The sequence below is a fragment of the Cnephaeus nilssonii genome, assembly GCF_951640355.1.
Source record: "Cnephaeus nilssonii genome assembly, chromosome: 7".
NCBI lineage: Eukaryota > Metazoa > Chordata > Mammalia > Chiroptera > Vespertilionidae > Cnephaeus > Cnephaeus nilssonii.
In genome coordinates this window covers 97,928,128-97,952,547 of record NC_137078.1, presented here as the reverse complement: position 1 = coordinate 97,952,547, position 24,420 = coordinate 97,928,128, and the positions used below count along the sequence as shown (strand labels likewise).

Below are 24,420 nucleotides of genomic sequence, written 5' to 3'. Positions count from 1 at the left end.
TCCAAGTGAAGAATGGCAGGGAGAGGGGCGAGGAAGCTGTGCTGGGGAGTTACGGTGAGAGATGAGGGCAGTTGGGTGGACAGGGCTGGATCCTGGCATGCTAAAGAGTTGGGATTTTTAAAAAACAAAATAACTTTTATTATGAATTATACAAAATCAAAACTCCAAACAAGCACTTCTTATAAGATCCACTGATATTATATTTTAAAATTACACTCAGTGTCTTTAAATCTGAGTTAGTATAATATCATTTATTTTTAATAATACCGAAAACAACCACATTAATACTTGATAGAATTTTGATGTCTGGTAACTCCTGCCTACCAAACAGCATCCAATTAAAATATCATATAGCTTTAATTCATGAAAGAAAATAGTTTATTCAAGTTCACAAAACAAGTTTGAGGAGTTATACTGGGTTTGAATTGAAGAAAAATGACCAGTTAAAACATGGAAACAAAATTTTCATTTGCTGGAAGCTGAAATCAGTATATACATTCTAATCAAATATCTGTCCCAGGTGGCATTTTCAAGGTTTAAATAGTGTACCAGGCCAAATCCTTAACTGCCTTCACTGCTTTTGCTTTGCTTTCCCCCTTTCCTTTCTCTCGATTTGCCTTCAGCGTTTTTCTTTGCCTCTGGTTCATCTATTTGGGGTACTGTCCATGCTGGCCTAGAAAATTCTTTCTGTTCTTAATATCAGACTCCATGTTCATGTCATCTTTTTCATCTCACCACACACTAGGTTTTCTCTTGAAAATGTTTGGGGACTACCACAGTTGCTATCTCTTGAACATCTCTCATGGAAACATCAGTGTCGCTCTGGCTGGCATGGCTCAGTTGGTTGTGCATCATCCCCTGCACCAAGAGGTGGTTGGTTCGGTTCCTGGTCAGGGCACATGCCCACGTTGCAGGCTTTATCCGTAGGTAGTAGGGGGTGAGTGAAAGGCAGCCGATCGATGTACAGCTCTCACATCAATGTTTGTTTCTCTCTCTCACCCTCCTCCTCCTTCTCTCTTAAAAAAAAAATCAATTAAAAAATCTTAAAAAACAAACAAACATTGGTATCTACTTTAAGAATACTTAAAAACAAACAAGAATACTTTTAAGTCTGCTAAGCTCCTTTGGGGCATTCTGTTTTCTCTTTTCAGCATGCATCTTCCTTTCCCACTTATTCTATAAGCTTTTAGACATATTTTATCTGAAAAGGTTCACCAGTCACAGGCCACATGCTCACAACCAGGAGTTGGGATTTTATCTTAAGTGTGTTGGGAAGCTACCAAATGGGTGTAACAGGGAGATTCCATTGTTAGATTCATTTAGAAATAACCAAAGTTTGGGTTGGAGGATTTGTTGGAAGGAGGTAAGTTTAGAGCCCATCGCTCCAGTTGGGAAGTTGCAGTATGAACTAAGTGCGAAACTGTACTTTCCCAACAAAGGCAGGGAGAAAGGAGAGGCTCCGATAGATTATTTTCAGGAAGAGTCAACAGATCAGCTTGTAGTCAGGTAAACCCTGTGTATAACAGCCCACAAAGTGATGAAGGCTCTTGCTTGGATCATGGTTGGAAAGTAAAGCAGACAATTGCTGGGCCCACCCCTTCCTGGTTTGGGAGGTGTGCCCCAGGGCCTGATCATTTGCATTTCTGTAGTTCCCAGATGGATTCTGCTGGATCAGCACTCACCTTTGGGAATCATTAGTCTAGAACGGGAGTTTGCAAGCTTTTGAAGGGCCAGATGGTAAATAGTTTAGGTTTTGTGGGCACTTTTTTTTTTTTTTTTGCAACTATGCAGAAAAGCAGCCATCGACAACATGCAAAAGAATGGACATGACTGTGTTCCCATAAAACTGTTTACAAAAGCAGGCAGTGGGCTGGGTTTGGCCCTGGCCATAGTTTGCCCACCCCTAATCTAGAACATAATCACTTTTGAGAACTACTCACTAGAAGATCAATATATGACAGTGCATCTGAGCTAGGAGACAGCTGTGTGCCAGATGCAGGTGATTCAGTGGTAAGTGACAGATCCCTGACCTTGGTAAATGCACAGAATTGTGGGGGAGACAGCCATTAGACAGCCACCCCAAGAGTTCTACAGTACAGTTGTGCCAAATGACGGGGTAGAATACAGGCTGCTCTCAAAGTTTACAACCGGGCGCTTCAGGGAATGCAAGGTGGCCTTTCCTTGCTCCCAGCTGATGACCTTTTGTTTCATTTCACTGAGAAAAAGAAGTAATCAGAAGGAAACTTCCTTTTCTTCCCACTTCTCGTCCCCCATGCATCCATCCCCATACTTAGCCTTGCTCCTATCTTAGCCCTGCCCTTGTACCTACCTACCATCAGTTACCTTCTCAAGGACTTACTGTACCGTTACCTTCTCCTCGACAACATCAGTTTCTCCCCTTCTGAATCATTCCTGTCACATACAAGCATGGTTTCATTTCACCAGTTTCCTATGAGCTGTCACTCTGTTTCTGTTTCTTTCCATAGGAATTCTCCTTGAGAGTCTTCGTACTTAATTTCCACCTGCCCACCTCCCATTGTTTCTTTTCGTGTCCTCTCCCCATTCTTGCTTGAACTCACTGTAGTCAGACTCTTGTTCCCACCTTACCACTCTCATCAGGGCCCAAAGATACAGGGACAACTCCGGGGTGTCAGTCCTCATCACTTCTGGGGACACTTTGTTCACTTGGCTTCTCCTTTTCCTCTGGCCCCTCTGGCTGCTCCTTCACGCTTTCTGTGGCCTTCCGTTGGCTATTTCTGTATCTGCCCGTTCTCCCATTTCTGGGGCTTGTCCTTCCGTGTTCTCATCGGTGAGGGTGAAGATAGTAACTCATGAGCCAGAAAACCTTGTATGTGCATTAGGTCATTGCATCCTCAGAGTGTCCTCTCTGTCAAGTAGATATTGGCATCCCATCTTACCTACTTTCCCACAGTCACATACTCCTGAGTGGGGACTCAGGTACGATCTCAGGCAGGCAGTCTGCAGGCCACTGTCTTGCTTCCCTCTGCTGACTCCCAAATGTCCTCTCCAGCCTAGACCTCTGCCCTGACCTGTAGACACGGGCACAGCTATGACCTGACATCCGTACAGCTAACTGGCACCTCACATTTAAACTGTCTAAGCCGGAGCAACTAGCTCAGGCCAAAAATGCAAGAGTCATCCTCAGTTTCTCCTTTCTTATCACACCCATGATCACATCATCAGGCGGTCGCATTGCCTCTGCCTATAGAACATATCCCAGTTCCATTCTCTTTTTACAACTTTGCTGCTGAGACCCTGGACCAGGCCACCGCCATCTTCCTCAACATCACTGAGAGCCTCACGACTCCTCCTGGCTTCCAAGCCCCCAGGCTGTTCCCCATGGAGCGTGGTGTTTTTAAAACATATGAGATCACAACCCTGAGCCACCCAAAGGCTTCCCTTAGAATAAAATCCGGAGTCCTTACCACAGTCGTCCATACCCCATTCCCTACCTGACCACCTCTCAGCTCCATCTCCGACCCTCCCACTCTCCCACTCCACACACACCAGGCTGCTTTCCATCTCAGGACCATTGTCCTTCCTGTCAGTTTTACTTTATTGGAATTACACCCACCCCTCAAGATCTCAGCATGCTGGCTTAGGTCTCTGATGAAATGTTATCTCTACACAGAGACCTTCCCTGACCACCTAATCTGAAAGTCTTCTCCCATTCCTCTCTTCTCCGTATTAACCCCTCACACCTACCTTTCTTCATAGTACTTCGCTGTGCTAAAATAATAGCAAACTGTGTCTGTTTACTCTCTCTCCCTCGCCACTGTATTCCTAGCATCTGACACACAGAAGGGATGAAAAGGTATTTGCTTGCTAACTGGGTGGATAGATGGTGGTTAAAAGAGTGTCCCATTTCCACTGTTTGCTAACTCTGATCTTTGGAAAGGTACTTACCAGTAATTTCTTTAAGTCTTTTTCTTCTTTAACGTGAGGATAACAATAGTACCATCTTCATAGGACTTCATAATATTAGTGTCTTTCATACCACTGAACTGTATATTTAAAAATGGTTAAGATGCCCTGGCCGGTTTGGCTCAGTGAATAGAGTGTCGGCCTGCGGACTCAAGGGTCCCACGTTCGATTCCAGTCAGGGGCACATGCCTGGGTTGTGGGCTCCATCCCCAGTGTGGGGCATGCAGGAGGCAGCCGATCAATGATTCTCAGCATTGATGTTTCTATCTCTCTCTTCCTCTCTGAAATCAATAAAAATGTATTTTTAAAAAATGGTAAAGATGCTCCTGGCTGGTGTTGCTAAGTGGTTAGAGCATCGGCCCAAGCACCAGAGGGTCTCAAGTTTGATTCCTGGTCAAGGGGATGTACCTGGGTTGCAGGTTTGCTCCTTGTACCCGGTCAGGGAGGCAACCAATTAATGTGTCTCTCTCACATCGATATTTCTCTCTCTATTCCTCCCTCCCTCCTTTCTACTCTAAAATCAGTGTAGAAAATATCCTCAGGTGAGGATTAACCAAAAAAAAAAAAAATGGTTAAGATGGTAAATTTTATGTATTTTATTTATGACAATAAGATAATGGGGGGAAGTAAAAAATTAAAAAATCCTCAGTCCTGTGTGCTAGGCAGGTCAAATATTAAAATCTTCATTTTAAAGATGACGAAAGTGAGGTTTGGAGAGGATTTAACTTTCCCAGAATTATCAGACTAGTACGCAGGTGCCAGGGGCAGAACCTAAGCCTTTTACCTGCTAGTTGAATGTTTTTTAAGTGTGTTTAGATATCTGACAAAGCTGTGTTGCTGGCTTTTGGTCACTGCCAGCTCCACTAGAGAGAGAAAGCTTCCTTTGTGAGACTAAAGGATAAATGACTGGAGCCTTGAGAATATTTGCACCCTCCCTAGCATTGCCTTTGGGAGCTCCTTTTGTGCTGGGTTTGCTAGCCAGGCTTTCAGTGGTCCTTTATAACGCATGGAGTATTTGGGCTGTGACTTGGCGAGCTCTGTTTGAAACAGGACTTAGTCAGGCCTAAACCCTCTGTCCCATGACAGCTTCTACTAAGGTCCCTCCCAAGGAAGCAGGAAATGCTGAGCTCATGCTATGGTTTGGTATTTTACTATGCCGAGGTCTCTTTTCTTAACCTTACTTGTTTTATTTTTTAAATGCCAGCGTTTTTCCACTAATACTACAAGGAACGTTTTTAGACATTTTCTCCCAATCTCTCCCCACCATGTAATTTTGATACCTCAGATATATGGTATATCTGTTTACATATGGCATGCCTGTTTGTGTATATAAGCAGAGTACATTTTTTTATCCCTCAAGAACAATTTTTTGCTTACTTCGGGGTGATACTCTTATTGAGAATGCATGGAGTAGATGGAGAAACGAAGGACAAATCTGATTTGTATTATAACAATACATTTTGTATTATAATAGTATATTTAAAAATAAAGCATCTTTATTGACTAACTAAATGCAATCAATAGATTATTTTAATCCTAATAGCACTGTGATCTTTAGGTTCCCTGAAGGCTAAACTCATCCTCTAGCTGCAAAGTTAGTAATATTTCATCCACAGGGAAAGGAGTTCAGAGTCTAATTTTTTCTCATTTGAACAGCTAGATAATTGGAATTGTTGCTGATACTGGTGAATTTAATCTTTTTCAGTATTGTTTTTCTCCGGAATTGCTTGATATGTAAAGGTACTACTTAAAATGTATTTTAACATTTAAGGGGCATATGCATTTTCCCCCTCAGAATCCCTCCTTTCTCTATCACAACCCCAAATAAAGAACTCTTGAGCCCTGGCTGGGTGGCTCAGTTGGTGTAGCATCTTCCTGTACACCGAAAGGTGTGGGTCAGTTCCCCAGTCGGGACGAGTATGAGAGGCAGCCAATCAATGTTTTTCTCTCACATCGATGTTTCTCCCTCACTCTCTCAAAATCAATAAAAACATATCCTCGGTGAGGATTTTTTTTTTTAAAGAAAGAACTCGTGAGTCTGAGGAAAGAGAAACTGCAGTTAAATTTTTCTTTTTGTAGCATTTACCCATTACAAACTATGTTGTGTGCTTTGTGGGTTTTTCCTTCTAAGTATTTACCTGTATGTCTGTCTTTTTTATCATTGTTTTCTGCCTCTATCTTCTCTCTCTCTTTCTTTTTTCTTTTGCTATCTCTACTTTTCCCAATGTTCCTTCCCTTTTCCTTCCCACTTATCTCCTCTCTCCTACATGTTGTCTCCTTTCTCTTCCTTCAGGACTATGAGAGTAAATTGCAGGCCTTGCAGAAGCAGGTTGAGACTCGATCCCTGGCTGCAGAAACAACTGAAGAGGAAGAAGAGGAAGAAGAAGGTGAAATCTAGAGACTGACACTTTCCTGTGTATATCTTTTGGATCTATATTATCAAATTAGTCCTTTACCTGTGATCAAAGCTGGGTTGGACCATAGTTGACCCTACCATTTATTAACATTTCACTGTGCCAATTTGAAGATGATTTTTTAAAGATGCTCAATGCTGAGAATCCAAGCTGTAGTCTATGAGATGAGAGTGGGACTGTGATCCTCAGAACACAAGATTTCTGAGTAGTCTTCATAGAAACATCTGGGGCAGTGTACTTCTACTGTCCAATATTACTGTACATGTGAAGTTCATATATATTGCAGATACACACAGAGCTTAATCTTTGTTAATATGTTCTGTTCTATTTCCTGGTTTATGATTTATGTCAGGGATTTTCCATTGAGGACTTAGGAACATATCAATGTACACTAAATGTACCTCTCTTAATTCTTCCAGAATTTATTAGCCTTATATTACAGTATAAACTTTTGTCACATTTCACTTCTCTACTCAGCCTCAGTAATTTCAGGTTCCAAATGAACTTTGAAGCAACTCTTAATTTATGTGCTAAATTCTTTATTTTTAAATATCTAGGTAAAATATAAGACTGTTTCCCCTTGTACCAGAAAGAACAATAGATGTATATGACATTGTACAATATCCTAGGTTTTTTTTTATATTATAATCCACACATTAGAGATATATTGTTTTAAAATAAACAGTAGGATTTTTAGAAGTTTTCTGAAATGTATATACTGCTGTCATAATATCAACAGAATCTAGTAAGCTTTACCAAAAGTAAGAAAACAAAAGCAGCTGGCAGGAGAAAAGCTGGAAAATACCGTCCTTGATCAAAGTGACGAGTAGAAGAGGATATAGTTTCTACATGGTTATGAGGTCACCTTAAATACCCTGCATTTGCTCTTTCAGTTCCTTGGACACAACATGAATTTGAGCTGGCCCAGTGGGCCTTCCGGAAGTGGAAATCTCACCAGTTTACTTCTTTAAGGGACTTACTCTGGGGCAATGCTGTTTACCTGAAGGAGGCCAATGCCATCAGTGTGGAACTGAAGAAGAAGGTACGGAGGGAGTGAGGCAGCCAACACTGAGCCTGTGGCGTTCATGGTGCTCATTTTGAAATAGCCTTTCTCTGGGTGAACTCAGTTGCTTTTGGCTTTGAAACAGATTTATATATGACGTTATTTAATATATGTGCCCGGAACATAATAGGTACTAATTATATTATTACATGAAATTTTAAAAACAACATGTTCTCTAGCTTACTGTATTTTATAAATAAGGAGACTGTATTCCTGACAAGAGCTAAAGAAGCATGTTAGTAGAAATATGCTTCTCCTGGGTTTCTGAAATCTTCAATTTTCTTTTAGTTTTTACCATTAAGTCTGCACCTAAGTCCCATGAGCCCCCTCCTATTCTAGGGCCTCAGAGGCAGTTTTGTGGAATGGACAAGCGCATGTGTTCTGCACCCAGACAGCTAGGTTCCAGTCCCAGCTCTCCTGGTTGTGTGGACACTAACAGCCCTGTCCTCCATTCCCTCAGCTACAAAATGAGCTTGGCAACAATGCCTGCCACCCAGGGATTTTGTGAGGGTGGGAAAGTGTATGACCCACTCTCTAGCAGTGTCCTGATTGCTAAGATTACCGGGGAGCAGGGTGGGGAGGGGCAATATTGTGTAGTAGGTAAGAGCACAGGCAGTCTCTGGGCAAATTTCATATCGTCTCCTGAGGCTATATTCTAGTTTGAAAGAAGGGAACAAGGAGTCTTCATTCATAATCTCAGCCACCCATCTCATTTTGTAATTACTTACTAATTACTCCTTCCTTCAAGTAAACTAAAGGAAGGCAGGGGCTATGTCTTTCTTTTCTTACTGCTGCACGTTAGCATTTAATTGAATATTTATTGGTGAAAATAAGATGGGAGTGAGGATAAAGACATGGTGCATGCAAAGCACTAACCATGTAGTAAACACTTTTAAGAGTCATAGTTGTAATCCTCTGAATTTAAAATTGAAAACTGTGACATGTGCCTCTCGACCTACCATTAGTGAGAGACTAGATAGAGATGCATTCTTAGGTCTTTTGTATAAGTTCTACAGAAGTCTTTATTCAGTCAACCAAATTACATATTGCAAATTTAGTTTGTGCAAAACACTGCCAAAAGAGAAAAGAAAATCTTAAAATAGCTTAATTTGACATTAGGATTATTGTCTATGATGAGTTTATAAGTGGCCAGTTTTTGTGTTTTTTTGTGTGTGTATTTTTTTTTTCAGTTGATCACAAGCTATTTGTTTAGTACATACTATGTTGTTGTTTTTTATTTATATGTTTTTTAAATTGATTTCAGAGAGAGGGAAGGAGAGAGAGATAGAAACATCAATGATGAGAGAGAAACATCTATCAGCTGCCTCCCGCACACCCCCTCCTAGGAATCGAGCCTGAAACCTGGGCATGTGCCCTGAGCAGGAATCTAACTGTGGCCTACTGGTTCATGGGTCAATGCTTAACACTGAGCCACGCTGGCCGGCGATATGTGTTTGACTTCTTTTCCATTGGGCATGATTATTCACCTCATCTCTGACTCTTGCATGCTAAAAACAAAGGCTGTTGTTTGTTCCATTTAGGTGCAGTTTCAGTTCGTGCTGCTGACTGACACATTGTACTCCCCTTTACCTCCGGAATTACTTCCCACTGATATGGAAAAAACTCATGAAGACCGGCCTTTCCCTCGTACCGTGGTGGCAGTAGAAGTCCAGGATCTGAAGAATGGAGCGACACATTATTGGTCGTTGGAGAAACTCAAGTATGAAAACGTTATTCATAAAGCTAGTTGTTTTATTTAGGAAATAGTAATGGGCTCAGTGGGCTCCTTCAGACTCTCCTCTCTGAGATGTTGCTATTGCTTCCTTTTTTGTGCCTCTAAATGCTGTCACTGGCCAGTGATACTACTCTTCTTCTTCCATTTTCTTCTAAGGGTATGAATCCCACTCAGCAAACACCTTTGTCATTTGTAGATGGGATTTAAATGCATACTCCATAGGCCCTCTTATATTTTATGGTACCTATTTATGTCTTGGATCTAGTAAGTATTCATCTTCTCTGTCCTGGAACTCAGGATGACCAGTAATAAACAGGAAAGTTATAATATAGCTTCCTCTGCATTTAGTATGATGAGGTATTTTTTACCATTTCAGTGTATTTGAGATGTCATACAGCATTGAAAAACATTTCTCCTATGACTCGGTGGAGGTTAGGTGGCCATTCTTGATTTTTGATGGCTTATCTCTAGACTCAGTCACTTTGGTTACTGTTTTGGTTTCTGTACTTTTGGCCTTTCATTTTGTTTAATATCATTAAATAGTGGGAGAGTTTTAAAAAATTTTTGCATGGAACATACTTCCAAAGTGAAACTATTTAATGCCATCTTGTGATATTCACCCGGTGCACTTTATGTTTACTACATAGGCAGAGGCTGGACTTGATGCGGGAGATGTATGACAGGGCAGGTGAGATGGCCTCCAGTGCCCAAGACGAAAGCGAAACCACTATGACGGGCAGTGATCCATTTTATGATCGGTTCCATTGGTTCAAACTAGTAGGAAGGTATGTGATAATTTTACTTGATGTCTTCCTTTTAAGTTATGAATGGTTTTATTTTAATTGTATAAAACTTCAGCATGTTTTACAGAAAGTTAAAAGCAAAAGAGTATAAAACAGCCCCATTTAGAATTGATCCACTCATACACAGCCACTCTGTGTATGTGTCACTTGGTATATTTCCCTTCAGGTTTTTTCCCTCAACATGTATATTTGTTTAAGTCTCAGACTTTCAAACCAAGTAATTGACAGTCTTCCTAGACTCTCAACTCATTCACAAAATGACTTATAGTTGAACAAGATAGATTTAAAAGAAAAAGACAACCTGTATCTGTATCCCACAGTTTAATATTGTAATGTGACTGACAAATTAACATACTGCACCCTCTCCATGATCTGAAATGTCCTCACTTTTTTAAAAAAAGCAATTCATCTCCCTGTAGTCTTTGCCAAGGGTGAATTGGTTGCACATCTTAGTAGTCCCCTTGAGCCTCTTTATCATATACATACTTTCAACATTTAATGAAAACAAATAGTGCCCTGTGAGTCCATAATGAGTCAAGTTCTTCGAGGTTTAGAATTTAAAAAGCAGAGAAATAGAAGTTTTGAACTTAATGATTTCAGAATTTAAATTGTTTTCGATTGCAAAACCTTTCTGACAGTTTTAAAGGACCTGGATGAAAAGGAAGAGCTGCAGCCATCGTATTTTGAAAAAGATGAAGTCTTTTCCACTCCACTCTGATAGTGGACTGTTTTTAAAGAGATGAATTGGCCAAACATTTACCCATGCAAGGCACATCCTTGCTTTGCTATATACAGTTCATCCATTTTGTTTTCTGCTCCCAGATGACATGGGAATTGGAATAAAAATTTAGACCTTATTATTCTGCCTAATATTGAGTGGCTCCTTTGAGGTCTGGCTGCTGAACTTTTGTGCAACCAGAGAATAAAAATGTTCCGGAGCACATTATTGACCTGGGATATTCTACTCATGTGTTTCCTTTGCTTTCTTATTCTAAGGATCAGTCCCGAACCAGATGATTTATGCTTATTTTATCCTTTTGCTTTTCCACTTGCTTTTATTGTATTGATTCCTCAGTGGGTTCTGTGCTGTTGGCACCTGTAGCTTCCTGTTTAACCAACTATTCCTCTCTCCTTGGCTGTGTCAATCCGCATCTTACCTGGTGTCTAGCTCCCCCATTTTCCATGGCTGTGTGAATGAGCGCCTTGCCGACCGCACACCCTCCCCCACTTTTTCCACGGCTGATTCCGACATCACTGAGCTGGCTGACGAGCAGCAAGATGAGATGGAGGATTTTGATGATGAGGCATTCGTGGATGACACCGGCTCTGACGCAGGGACGGAGGAGGGATCAGATCTCTTCAGTGACGGGCATGACCCGTTTTACGACCGATCCCCATGGTTCATTTTAGTGGGAAGGTTGGTGAGGTTACTGTGAGAAAGGCAAAAAGGGACCAGCTCTTGCTCTAAAGAGGCTCCTTGTGCAATTTTGGATGACCTTGCTTTAGCCAGTTCAATTCAGGACATGCTGATCTGGCTAGTGTTTGTAAGGTACTGGGTCTGTTGGAGCAGCAGGCCATATAAGGCCCAAGAAATCATTTGATCTGGCCCTGCCAAGGCATTAGGGGTGAGTTAATTAAATGTTTGACCAACTATAGCAGGCTAATTTTTAAGTTGGTAATTTTGTATGGCCCACCAATGATGGTATAAATATCCGAATGGCCCTTGGCAGGAGAAAGAGTCCCCATCTCTGATCTTCCTGGAGGACCCCTTGTCTTCAGTTGCCCAGTAATATTGTGAAGGAGGAAACCCCAGAGGAGAAAGTGATTAAAGCGAAGAGTCAGGTTACAGGGTTGAAGAATGGGATTGTGATCTAGTAATGTTTCCTTTTTGAAGGGATGCGAGTAAGGAAGCATAGGTGACAACTTGAGAAAGAGCAGAGAAAGCCAAAAGTTAGGCTAAATGATGTGTGGCATCAGCAGGAGTCAAGAGGACAAAAACGAAACAGGAGTAGTATTAGGTTTTACTTTTTGTTTTGTCTGTGAGTCCAAAAAAGAATCAAGAACACGAAGTTTCCTTTTCGTCTAAAACAGATGCCTTTCTTTGGCCAGTTTCACTGAGCCTATCTATAGATCTTTGGCTTCTTCCAATCTTTACCTATAGGCTTTGTAATGATGAATCTCATAAAATTATCTGTTGGCACCATCAACAATGGATATTTGTTCACCAGTACATGAAACTGCTTTGTGTTAAGTTTAGTTCACCAAACGGAGGCATTGTCTCTGGCTCCATCTGTCAGTGATGCAGAGCCCCTGCCCTTGTTCCTAATACTGGTGGCTTTGTCTCTGTCCCGTCTTCATGCTGAAGTAATTTTAATCACAAATTCAACAGAGCAGCACACACTGGATTAGCCAAAAAGCATGTCCAGGTTTTAAGGTATATATTTAACTTTAATGGTTGATTAGAACCACGTATTGTTAAACGCTTTCAGAATAAGGGAATTATGTCAGTGTTAAATGGATAAGCACCAGTTATCTACAAATTAAAGTGTAGTGAGTCTCCTGACCCAATAGAAACATAAGGTTCTAACATTTAGTTTATAGTGTGGTGTTGGTTAGTTGGTGATAGCTAAATAAATGACATAGAAGATAATCCCTATTATGGAAAGAGGAAAAATGAAAGCTTTCTGATAGAAATGAAAGTCTGAATTATGACTGTGGGTAGTCTCAGGGGTTAACAGTAGTGAGGAGACATTTACTCAGTTTACCCAGGAATGAAGGGATTATGTAGCCATGAATCTTGTTTTCTACTGGTGTATTGCCAGGAATAGATGCTAAGAATTTCAGAGAAGCCCTTTTATATTACAATTGAGAAAGGTCATTCTGTGTACAAATTATGGGACCACGATGCTTTCTGTACTTTATGGCTACGTGTGTCCTTCAGCACATTTCCATCCTGCACTAAGAGGGTCAGAAGTTTGGACAGAACCAAGTTTCTGTCCATAAACAGCTCGGTCCTGGTGCCAGTTGCTCAGCTTCTAACTCCGCTCACTTAAGTTCTGCACCGCTGCACAGTGAGGAGTGGGAAGAACACTGACCTGATTGTCAGGAGGAGCCTGGGTCCTAACTTCGGACAGGCTACTTAGACTCAGGCCTGTTGGATTCTCAGAGAGCCCAAGAGTTAGGGCCATCCACACTGGCAAAATCCTGGTTAAGAGTGCTACCCAAAAGCATTTGTGTTGTGAGTCAATTGTTTAGAAAACTCAAGTCACAAGCCCATTTAATGTGAAATTTACTGGCTTAAGATATATGTATTATTTTTCTATAGTTTTATTCATTTAAATCATATCAGATTTAAGTGAAGATAGAAAGCAATGAAATCTACTTTGATTTTCAAATGGAATCTTTATGGAGCTATGGCTCAGGAATTTACCTTTCATTTGTTTGGGTTCCCAGGTTCTAAAACTTTAGGCTCTTTAAAACTAACTTTGGCCTGCAAGAAGAGGTTAGAGGAGGAAGTGAAATCACAGCAGTCAATAAAGTGAAGGATAGTTCTTTATTTTCTCTCTTGCCTGCATTTCTCATCTGCAAACAATTTATAATAGTGCAACATCCCCTAGTTATACAACGGTCGTTGTGCATGCATGGGGAGTAACTTCTTTCCTGTTCTGTGACTCACAGGATTGGGTTTCTCTATTGGCATGTAATTGCAAATACAATTCACTTGTAAAAATTTCCAGTTTCTTGTGAAATTCCATTTGTAAGTTTTGTTCTTTGGCTGCCTCCAGTAAATTTTTATATGAAAATAAAAAGAGCTTGTCCCTTTAGCTATTCTCTTATGGCATGCTTGGATATTATGAACCATCCATCATAATTTGGGATGACATGTAAAATATTTAACCTACTTTTCTGGGTTAAAAGTGAGCAAAGGATGGTTATTCTGTGATCTAATTACCTGAATTGACATTCTTTCTGTAACTAGAACCATAATCATGTTGAGTTTTCTTATCTTTATGTTGACAAAATTTGTTTCCTTTTTTGATATAACTTCACAGAACTTTCTGCTAATATATCTTTTATATCTTTCCCTCTTTCATCCCTGTTCTCCTTCAGTCTGCTAGGTCAGAGTATAAGGACTCTCAAGAATATGGAGTAATTATTAAAATACCAGTTCAAAATACTCATTGAGTTTTTATACAGCATTGATACTGACTGCCACTCACATAGAATTACAGATTTCTCTAAAAGGAGACATCTATAACAATACTTCCATTCTTCCACATTTGGGATAGCCATTGCCATAGGCAGAAAGGAGAGTCTATGTGTTTAATGTGTGCTCAAACCGTACTTTATATAATGTGCATGTGTGAACATGATATGCTGTGCCTTCAAGTGGTAAGCATTTTTCAAATTAAAAACAGGAGTTCTTGTTTTTGAGTAGCTATTTTTAAGTATAAAAAGATAACCATACAACTTAAGTAGAGTTAAGAATCTAAACATGTTCTATGTAGTCAGTGTTCATTGTGAGTAAGGCCTGGAAAAATCAACCTGGTATAAAGTTGGATGGCTTTGCTTCTCTATCTCTAGTGGAAGCCATTTTTCTGGAAAATCTTCTACCTGTACTTAAAGACATGACAATTCCTTTTCCCATTTACTTATATATTTAGATAGATGTTTGATCACCCACCAGTGGCTAGCAAGACCAGACATGGTTCCTACCCTAATGGGTTTACAGTCTGGTGGATGAGACAGACAAATTAAATAATCACATACATAAAGAAATGTAAATCCTAAGCAATGCTGGAATCATGTGTTACTGAGATCATATAACATTGGGGGGACCTATCATGAGAGATTGGTATTTGAGATAAGACCTCAAGATGGGGGAATTAAAGGCATGAGGTGGGTAGTGGAGTTCAGAGAGGATTCCAGGCAGGAGATGAACATGTGCGATGGCTCTTTATGGCCAAGGCTTTGAAAGTGGGCACGTCTGGCTGGAATGCCCTTAAGAGATGAGTATCATCTTGTATGCATACTGACTTGGGAAGTGAAATTATCCACATGGTTCCTTATTCCAAATTCTTAGTCTTTAATTTCTATCACAGTAGTTGATGTTTGAGAGTCTGGTTTGTAATTTTTTAAGAAGACTTTTCAGTTTGTAATTTTTTGTGCAACAAAGCTTTAACCCTCTGTTTCTTAGCATTGCCCTCCCCCACCTTTGGAGCAGACTGAAAGGGAAGTAGACATCATTTGATCTGATTTAATGTTCACTTGCTGTTATTTTGTTATACTTTTCATTCATATTTCATTTATGCTCTTAAAGTTTTAACATTTGTTTTTCTGTGGTGTATTTTTTCTATTTTCAGAATTGTTTTTGTTACTTTGAGTTGAAATTCCACAAATACACTCATCTTCCTTTTCTCTTTGTTTTAAAGTAGATTTTTCAGAGCAGAAATAAAAGCAAGCAGACATATGTGTCACATTTAGTTATGTTTGATTTCTTGACGCAAATATTTACTCTTTGTCTTGTCTTGTGTTCAAAGATCAGCATGTACCAAGTGGGAAGGCAGGAGTATCAGTAGGAACTAGATGCTATTTTCCATTCACTAATGGGAATAAACACTCTCAAGTTTTGTGGTCATCAGTTTTTATTACTTAAAAACAAAATCAATAGATACAAAAATGATGAAAGAAGGAAAAAGAATACAAATGTGATCAGACTTTGCCAGTTTCTTTGAAATAGAAAATGTTAGGTCTGTAACTTACCTTTTGTATATGCATTTCTGAATTAGGTTTTGGACCTAGGAGTAAAAAAGCAACCTTTAGCTGCCTTCCACCTGGGCATTTATCTTGATTTCCATCCAGAGTTTCCTATAAGCTGGCTACTCAAAAACTTCTGGCTTCATAGCCTTTCCGCCCATATGTGTTGTAACCCTGCCTAAAGATAATAGTCATTTCTTAGAGTAAAAATAAAGACCCATAACACTGTGACTTGAAATCTATTTTAGACCTATTAACTGTATTTCAGTCACATTCTTCTGCCTTTTTCGTCTCCTGATTTCTGTTTTATCTATTGGGAAAAACAGAACAAACCTCTTTATAATTCCTTACATTAAAAGGTTAAGCTCTTTAATGGGCTCCCTTTTCCCCACCCTTAGCACTATTGATAGACCAGTATCTTGAAAGTCTGCTTCCAATTGTTACTCTTCTACCTACAGTAGTAATTTTTATAGGGCGTGATTAATTTGGTGTAAATTGGTCTCTGTCAGCTGTTATCAAGCATTTGCATTGGTTTATATATTATCTGTGCTAAGAAAGAATTAGAGGTAGTCTGAGAATACAGAGCAGAGAGAGAGGTAACCTTCAGACAGAGCTTAAAAGCCAGCTCAGTTTCACAAAGGTATTTTCAATAAATCTGACAGCCAGCTTCTCTGTTGGAGGGATGCTCAGATGTGCCTCCCGGTTTCTATCTCTAGGGCATTTGTGTACCTGAGCAATCTGCTGTATCCCGTGCCCCTGATCCACAGGGTGGCCATTGTCAGTGAGAAGGGTGAAGTGCGGGGATTTCTGCGTGTGGCTGTCCAGGCCATTGCAGGTAGGTGACCCTCTTCTGAAACAGAGCTGTGGACTCTGCTTGGAAACAGATCAGGCCAGTTCTGCAGGGTCACGCTGCAGCTGCACATGCAGACTGCAGTGCGGTTTTGTTTGTCTTGGAGAAAGCCTTTATTGCTTCCTTTCTAACTGTTGTTACTAGGTATCAAAAATAGATTCTATTTACTCTGGGCTACTGCTATTTTGGAATAATGGGATAAAGGGATTTCCTTTAACATGAAAGACAACTCTTGGATTAACTTTATAAAAGTCATTTGCATTTTAAATAATGTGTATTAACTGCCTCAGAAGTAACTAAGGACTTTCAGTACTTTTTTTGGCCTAATTTTCTCTCAGGGTACTTCTAGGCCTTTCTGTCCTTTGGCTATTATTTTGTAACTAGAGGCCCGGTGCATGGATTCGTGCACTGGTGGGGTCCCTTGGCCTGGCCTGCAGGGATTGGGCCGAAACCGGCTCCAACATCCCCCAAGGGGTCCCAGAGCGAGAGGGCAGCTCTCGGGTGACGCACCCCAGAATCGGGCTCCCTCCTCTCTGGTTCCAGGTGCATCACCCGAGAACCGCAGCTGCCAAGTCACCACAACTCAACAACTTCTATGTTGATCATCTGGCCCCTGGTGGTTGGCCAGTCAACCAGTTGCTTAGGCTTTTATATATATAGATACACGGATCGAAAGTCTGATGCTTCTCCATGATCCAGCCTTCATTCTGAGGAAGAATGTGGCCATTTCTTGTAATTTTTCTGTTTTAATTTCTAAATGCTATGCTGTGACCTTCACCTTTACCCAGGGAAATCTGTGACATATTCACCATTGTTGAAGTCTTGACCAGTACAGTCTAGTATTTTGAAATATTTATTGAGTATTATTGAATATAACCTTGCCAGGTGAAGAGATCAGTATTTTAGATATGGCATGTGAACAATATCAAAAATAAAACTGATTATTTGCTCATTTGAGCTAAGGGGATTGGTAAGATTACCTGAGTAGAATTGGAAGCAGCCCTTGTGACTTTACTGCTTAGGTCTCATTTTCTCCTTCTTAAGCAAAAGGACATGTCCTTTGGCGTCTCCTCTTATATCAAAGTTCTCGGAACCTAAGGCTCCACTACTTCATTATTTATTTTATAATCCAGTAAGAGTCGTCCCCCTCTGCCTCATATGTAGTCTCATTTGATCTTTGCTTTTTTCTCTCTCTCTCTCTCTTTTTTTTCTTCCTACCTAGCGGATGAAGAAGCTCCTGATTATGGCTCTGGAATTCGACAGTCAGGAACTGCTAAAATATCTTTTGATAACGAGTACTTTAATCAGGTGAGAAACCTTTCAGGAAGAGGAAAATCTAATAGAAGGAGTAGTAGTCAGGTTTATAAAAAGGATGTTCAGCACTGGAGAAGAGCAATTCTTTTACCACAACTAAAAAGTATAGGTAACCACAGGGTGTTTAATAGGATATGGGACATGTCTAAGAATTACAACGGTAAGGGTAAAGGCCCAATATTTATATTGCCTTTTTTAAGGCAGCTCTAATCCACATAGTTTTACAGTCACTATTAGTCATTAGGCAAATAAACAAAAGAAAGGAAACTGGGGGGAAATGTATTATTGTACTACTTCATCTACCTCCCCCTGCCTTGATTTCAGAGTGACTTTTCTTCCGTTGCAATGACTCGTTCTGGTCTGTCCTTGGAAGAGCTGAGGATTGTGGAAGGACAGGGTCAGAGTTCTGAGGTCATCAGTCCTCCAGAAGAAATCAATCGAATGAATGACTTGGGTGCGTAGACACAGTTTACTGTGATTGGGGACATTTTCAAAGAGGGAAACATTGACCATTGTATTGACCAATGAAATAGTCACTTTCATTCACTAGAATGGAAAGAATGTCCTGCTCTCTCCTCATTGAAGGGTGATCTGTGCATTGTTTGAACCAGGTGTGTGTTTGTTTGACCCTCTTTAGATTTGAAGTCAAGCACTTTGCTGGATGGGAAGATGGTCATGGAAGGGTTTTCTGAAGAGATTGGCAACCACCTGAAACTGGGCAGTGCCTTCACTTTCCGTGTGACAGTGTTGCAGGCCAGTGGGATCCTCCCAGAGTATGCAGATATCTTCTGTCAGTTCAAGTAAGCCGTCCCTTCGCTCTGCCTACTCAGCTGTCCACCAGGATTCCGTCCTTTGTGCTCTGTAGACTGCTTTACATTTGTGAGACCCTAACACTCCTGAGAAATAATGACTACCAGTCTCTGAAATAAAATGCTTTCTTCCCTCAAGATGGGAGTAAGAACCAGAAACCTACAATGGAATGAAACAGAGTTCATTGTGGGAAGGGGTGTGGCCATGCCTCTTGCTAAAAGATTTTATTGTGGACCATCGCTCTCTGCTAGGAACATAGGGTCTGATCCAGACACACCTATTTATTAGTCTTTTTAATGCTCTTCATGCTGAAATGTATTAATAAACAAATCTCACCCTGACCCGCATTGCTCATTGGTTAGAGTGTCGGCCTATGGACCAGAGAGTCACAGGTTCTATTCCTGGTCAAGGGCACGTATCTGGGTTGCAGGTTCGATCCCTGCCCATGGTCAGGATGCATGTGGAAGGCAACCAATAAATGTGTCTCTCACATCAATGTTTCTCTCCTCTCTCTCCCTCCCTCTTTCCGCCTCTGTCCCTCCCTTCCTCTGTCCCCATCCCCCCTCCCTTAAAGCAATGAATAATTTAGTCACCAATTATGCCTATTTAATACTTGGGGAAAAGAAAATTTAATATAATGAACAGTAATATTTTACATCAATTGAAAAAGAAAAGGTAGTATGTAGAGATGATGTGACAGCTTTCATTTCTCTTCCACTTACGAGCTTTTGCTCTCCTGTAACCCTCTTGACTCTGTATTCTAGGTGCTTTCTTCTCACGACCTCCCTAGGAAAACGCTTTTTTGAGAATTTTAAGTTTTAATGCCGCCAAGCATCAGTGTATCTTTGCGGTATGTGGAAAGGCCACACGAGAATGAAGCCCAGGTGCCACCAAAGGCCGCCTCAGAGCCTACCGTCCCGCTCCCTCATTTATGTGGCCTTCCCAGGGGTCCTGATGCAGTTACAAAGCATTGCTTTTACTTAGCATTTAGCCAAGTCCTGAATTAAATGTGGTTACTACATAGTAAGCCACTAATAATCGTTAAAATATTATCCATCTAGTATTGATTTTGCCCACTTAACATATTTTCACTAACAGCCACAAATTTGGAATGGGATGGAGTTGCCTAGGTGAATCAATTTTTTTAAACTTTCACTATTCTAGTTAGGCAACTGATGTATTTTATGGAAAAAACCTACTTGGTTAACTGATGTCTGAAATGACAGTGGTATGTTGACTTTTGTCCTAAAACCTACTAAAAAGAGCAGCATGTGCACCTGGCGTTAGCTCTGGGGGAAAGGGCAGGTTGACTCACGTTGAGAGAAGACGCAGATCCTTTTTGGATTTTTATAAACTCTCGCTTGGCCTGCATAGGGAAGACACAGCTGTAGACACAGCTGTAGACTTCACCTGTCACCCATGTGGAGCCCCAGGATGGTTGCACCTGCTCCAAGCAGAGCATTGGATGAGTACAGATCAGAGATCACCCACCTCTGGTGGGTACCATGTATAGTCCTCAGGCTCAGTGAACTAATGTGGGAGGCAAAGAATTCCTTGTCCTCCTCTCTCTACCCCCTATTCAAAGCATTCTTTTTCCCTTTTTTCTTGGGAGAGTGTGAGATGTTCTTTTTTCTCTAATCCTCACCCAAGGATATTTTTCCATTGATTTTTAGAGAGAGTGGAAGGAAGGACACGAGACGGAGAGAGAAACATCGATGTGAGAGAGACACATTGACTGGTTGCCTCCCACATGAGCCCCCACCAAAGCTGGGGATCGAGCCTGCAACTGAGGTTCGTGCCCTTGACCGGAATTAAGCCCCAAACCCTTCAGTCCATGGGTCGATGTTCTATCCTCTGAACCAAACCGACTCTCGATTCCAATAATTACAGGCTGTTGTTGTTCCTTGTGATTAAGCCCCTATCCCAGTGGTCGGCAAACTCATTAGTCAACAGAGCGGCAAACCGCGGCTCGCAAGCCGCATGTGGCTCGCGAGCTGCAGTTTGCCGGCCACTGGGCTAGGACAATGTGGGATGTCCTTTTGATGCATATTTCTGTCCAGCACTAAATCCTTGTATTGAGGATGCTTTAATTCTTCGATTTTTATTTCAGACTTATAATAGGGAGGGAGAGCGAACAATAAAACCTCACTATTTGTGAGAACAAATAAACATAGCCCACTGAGTCAACAGATATTTCAGGAGTATCTTATATATCTCAAGCCTTGCGGGAGACACTCACTGTCTTTTGGGCAGACAGGCAGATAAATACATTATTACAAACAGTGAAATCATTACTGTTGAGAAAATACATTTCTAGTGCTGTGGGGACACAGAACTATTTCCATGAGTCAGGACAGACTCTTTGCAAGAGGTGGCATTTGCATCTGCTCATAGCTGGTCTGAGAGAGTCTGCTAGGCAAGTACGCCATCCACAGGCTGTAGTACTGCCTTGTAGACGCTTCAACCTGCCAAATCTTTTCTACACAAAACAATTTCATAATTTTTATTCTCGGTGAAAAACCACAAAGGAACAGGAGTTGACTGAATTCACTCTCCACGCTCTGAAATGCAATCTTGCATATACATCCACATGGCTAAGTGATCAGGGTCAGATAATTTTTAATCATTTTTGAAATAAAGTGTAAAGTATTATCTGAGTGATAGGGAAAATGTTTTGACAAGGATATGTAAATAACTTGCTCAATTAAAAACTCTGCTTAAGTAGGCGGTTTCCATACCAGCCAAGTCGAGCTGTTACAACATAGATCCTGATGAAACCATGTAATGAAACATTCTCGTTCTTATTTTTCCATTAAGCTTTTTGCATCGCCATGATGAAGCATTCTCCACTGAACCCCTCAAAAATAACGGCAGAGGAAGTCCTCTGGGCTTTTATCATGTGCAGAATGTAAGTGACGTGGACTTTTTTGCCAGATGTATTGCGGGTTTGTGGTACCTTGAAGTGACTGGTGTGAGGCAGTCATGTGTGGGCTCCCTTGGGCTTTCTCAGAGCTGCTGTGCGGCTGTGCGAGGAATCTGTGGGAGAATAGACAATGGAGGGAGTGGCCAGAGCAGTGAGCCCATCCTCCAGGACGGAGCAGCTGGCCTTCTATGAATTACCGAGGGCCCCGGGAGTCCTGTCCAGGTTCATTTGCCAATAAAATCTTCCATCACTTGGAATGTAGTGAGTTGTTTTTAGTGTTTCCTTTATAGGAAAGTAAGCATTTTAGTGTGAGTTTTGTTAAAGTTAATATATTTATTGTCCTTTAAACTGTAAGGTACTTATATCGTTCAGTTGCAAGTAAGATAAAAATTATTCAATACCTTTGTAACTAAGATTCAGATTGTCTTCCTTGCAGTTGATACTATGATGATCCATTAATGCCCCTTACAGCTCTTTCATATGTGGAGTAAGAGAATAGACCTTCCATCTCCTCTAGGAAGATTCACTATAACTCTGTTCACAAGGCATCATCCTCATCACTATAGCCAACATTCCTTGAGAGCTTATTTTGTGTCAGTCTCTGTTGAGAGTGCTTTTTCATGCCTTAATTCATCTAATCCTCACCTTTATGCCATAGATGGTCATAATTCCCATGTTAGAGCTGTGATAACTGAGGCACAGAGCAGTGAAAGCCACTCGCCCAGGTTACAAAGCTAGGAAGAGGTGGAGATGGGGTTTGAATGCACAGAAATGTTGCTCTGGCTCCAGGATCTTCACTACTACATGAGGCGGTCTCTCATTCTCTTGTTGGCATGTCTACTCTCTAAAGTACGAGGGGAAACGACAACTCCAGAAGTGGAACAAGCAAACACAAAACACTTTTCTTTTTTATGTTTAATTGTATAAACATGAGCATGCATGTATCCAGTAAACATTGGCTACTGCGCACAAGGACTGTGCCTGGCACCCTGGGGAATGCACAAGAGAATCACAGATGATCTATTCCTGAAGAGCTCACAATTCCGATAGGGAAATAAATGCTTATTTAAGTAACACGATCTAGAGACATTAGAAAGGTACTTATTAAATGCAGTGCGAGTCCAGAAAAGGCAGACTTATTTCCATGAACAGAGAGATACTTTGAGTTACCTTTTTTGTTGGTGTGGATGGTTGGGTATGGAAAGGAGGTGAGGGCACTTCTTGGAGAATATAGTATAAATAAGGAAAGGCATTGTACCTGGCACGTGATGAACAGCCCTGTTTCCCTTATTGTTGTTACTGTTTGAGCTGAGCCTTGAAGTCTAGGAATGATTAGAGGTATGGAGGTGTGGAAGGCCTTGCAGGCAGGGCTGCAGCCTGGGCCATCTAAGGGCGAAACAGGAGAGAGCGGTTGAGTTTGATTAAGCGGAAACAAGTGTATGGAGAGCAGCCAGGGCCAGAGATCGGTTTAGGCAGATGGTGGAGGGTCTCAAATGCCGGAAGCTCAGTAAAGTTACCCCAGGATGAAAACCAGAGAGGAGCCCCTAGCTTATCTTGTGGGAAGCATGCAGAGTAAAATACCCAGCACATACCCAGCTCAAAAGTGCTCAAATTCTGATTGCAGCAAAAATGTCTCATCTTATAATAAATCTTTCCCTAATCTAGTTTGGCTTTATTCCTTACTAGATTGCAGTGGAGGTCACTGAATCGTTTGTGGAATATATCAAAACCAAGCCTATAGTATTTGAAGTCTTCGGGCATTATCAACAGCACCCACTTCACCTGCAAGGACAGGATCTTAACAGGTTTGGGCCAGATGAGCAAATATTTTTGTTGATATTATTATCGTTGTTATTGTCACTTGCTGGAAAGGAGGAAATCTTTTGAGGGATTAAGATAACTAAATAACAGTTTTATGTTACTTGATGTTTTCTCTTTTAGAAACTTCACCACCTTTTTTCCTACGCCACCTAATCACTAGTTGTAGGTAGAGCACATTGAATTTTGCCCAGGTGGTCTTGAGTACCATCTTTTTGTAGGGAGAGACTTTGAATAGGATCTCATTTCCCACATTCCCACCCTTCCCTGTGCTCAGAGACTTTGAACAGGGCTATACCATGAAATTGTGTATAATTGTCCCTAAAGGCCCAGAACTTTATGAAGCAAAAGTTCTAAGTGAAGACATCAAAATTGGTGAGGAGAGCAACAGTGGGGACTTTGGGATGATGGCAGAGTGTCAGTGTTAACAGAACAACTTTCCTACTTCGTTTATTAGCTAAGACTTAGAAGGGGACTTTTATTAAAATGTCTTAGCCTCAGTTATACTCTGTGGAGTTATGTCTGGTATCTGATACTGTGCTGGAGCTGAAAATACAAGCCATCTGTGTCTAGAGGGGACTTAAACATGCCATTATTAGCTACATGGGACTCTCTTTATCTTAAGAACTTGGTCTTCCTTCCTTCACAGTCCTCCTCAGCCATCTCGACGATTCTTCCCTCCGCCCATGCCACTCTCCAAGCCAGGTGAGCTCTAGCTGCGTGCTTTGCATGATGTTCTGTGTGTGAATACATCTCTTACTCTGAATGACTCCTCCGACAAAAATCATATTCAAATTCCGGCTCCTTTTCTATGTATCCTTACATATTCTTGTATCTAGCCAGAACTGGAATTCTTGGCTCCTGACTTAAATTAAGCAGTGAGAAACAATAGGACTCTATTCCTGCCAGTTCTTTGGTCTTATTGTCAATTTTCATAAGCTCCCTGTACCCAAATCTCTCCACTTTGTACGTAACTCCCCGTAACTGC

The 24,420-nt window shown here is 41.0% G+C and overlaps 1 protein-coding gene across 2 annotated transcripts in view; it reads left to right on the top strand.

Moving 5' to 3' along the window:
* KIF1B (kinesin family member 1B) overlaps positions 1 to 24,420 on the top strand; it is a 138,546-nt gene that overhangs the window by 87,194 nt on the left and 26,932 nt on the right. Inside the window, exons 22-33 of one of the 2 annotated variants that reach the window (XM_079777211.1) lie at positions 6,239 to 6,332; positions 7,253 to 7,401; positions 8,964 to 9,142; positions 9,805 to 9,942; positions 11,129 to 11,377; positions 16,434 to 16,552; positions 17,790 to 17,875; positions 18,206 to 18,335; positions 18,519 to 18,681; positions 21,509 to 21,599; positions 23,301 to 23,419; positions 24,082 to 24,137. In XM_079777211.1, coding sequence (XP_079633337.1) covers positions 6,239 to 6,332; positions 7,253 to 7,401; positions 8,964 to 9,142; positions 9,805 to 9,942; positions 11,129 to 11,377; positions 16,434 to 16,552; positions 17,790 to 17,875; positions 18,206 to 18,335; positions 18,519 to 18,681; positions 21,509 to 21,599; positions 23,301 to 23,419; positions 24,082 to 24,137 — 1,573 coding nt within the window. The remainder of the gene's footprint in view (positions 1 to 6,238; positions 6,333 to 7,252; positions 7,402 to 8,963; positions 9,143 to 9,804; positions 9,943 to 11,128; positions 11,378 to 16,433; positions 16,553 to 17,789; positions 17,876 to 18,205; positions 18,336 to 18,518; positions 18,682 to 21,508; positions 21,600 to 23,300; positions 23,420 to 24,081; positions 24,138 to 24,420) is intronic. The other variant, XM_079777209.1, reaches the window with a different exon arrangement.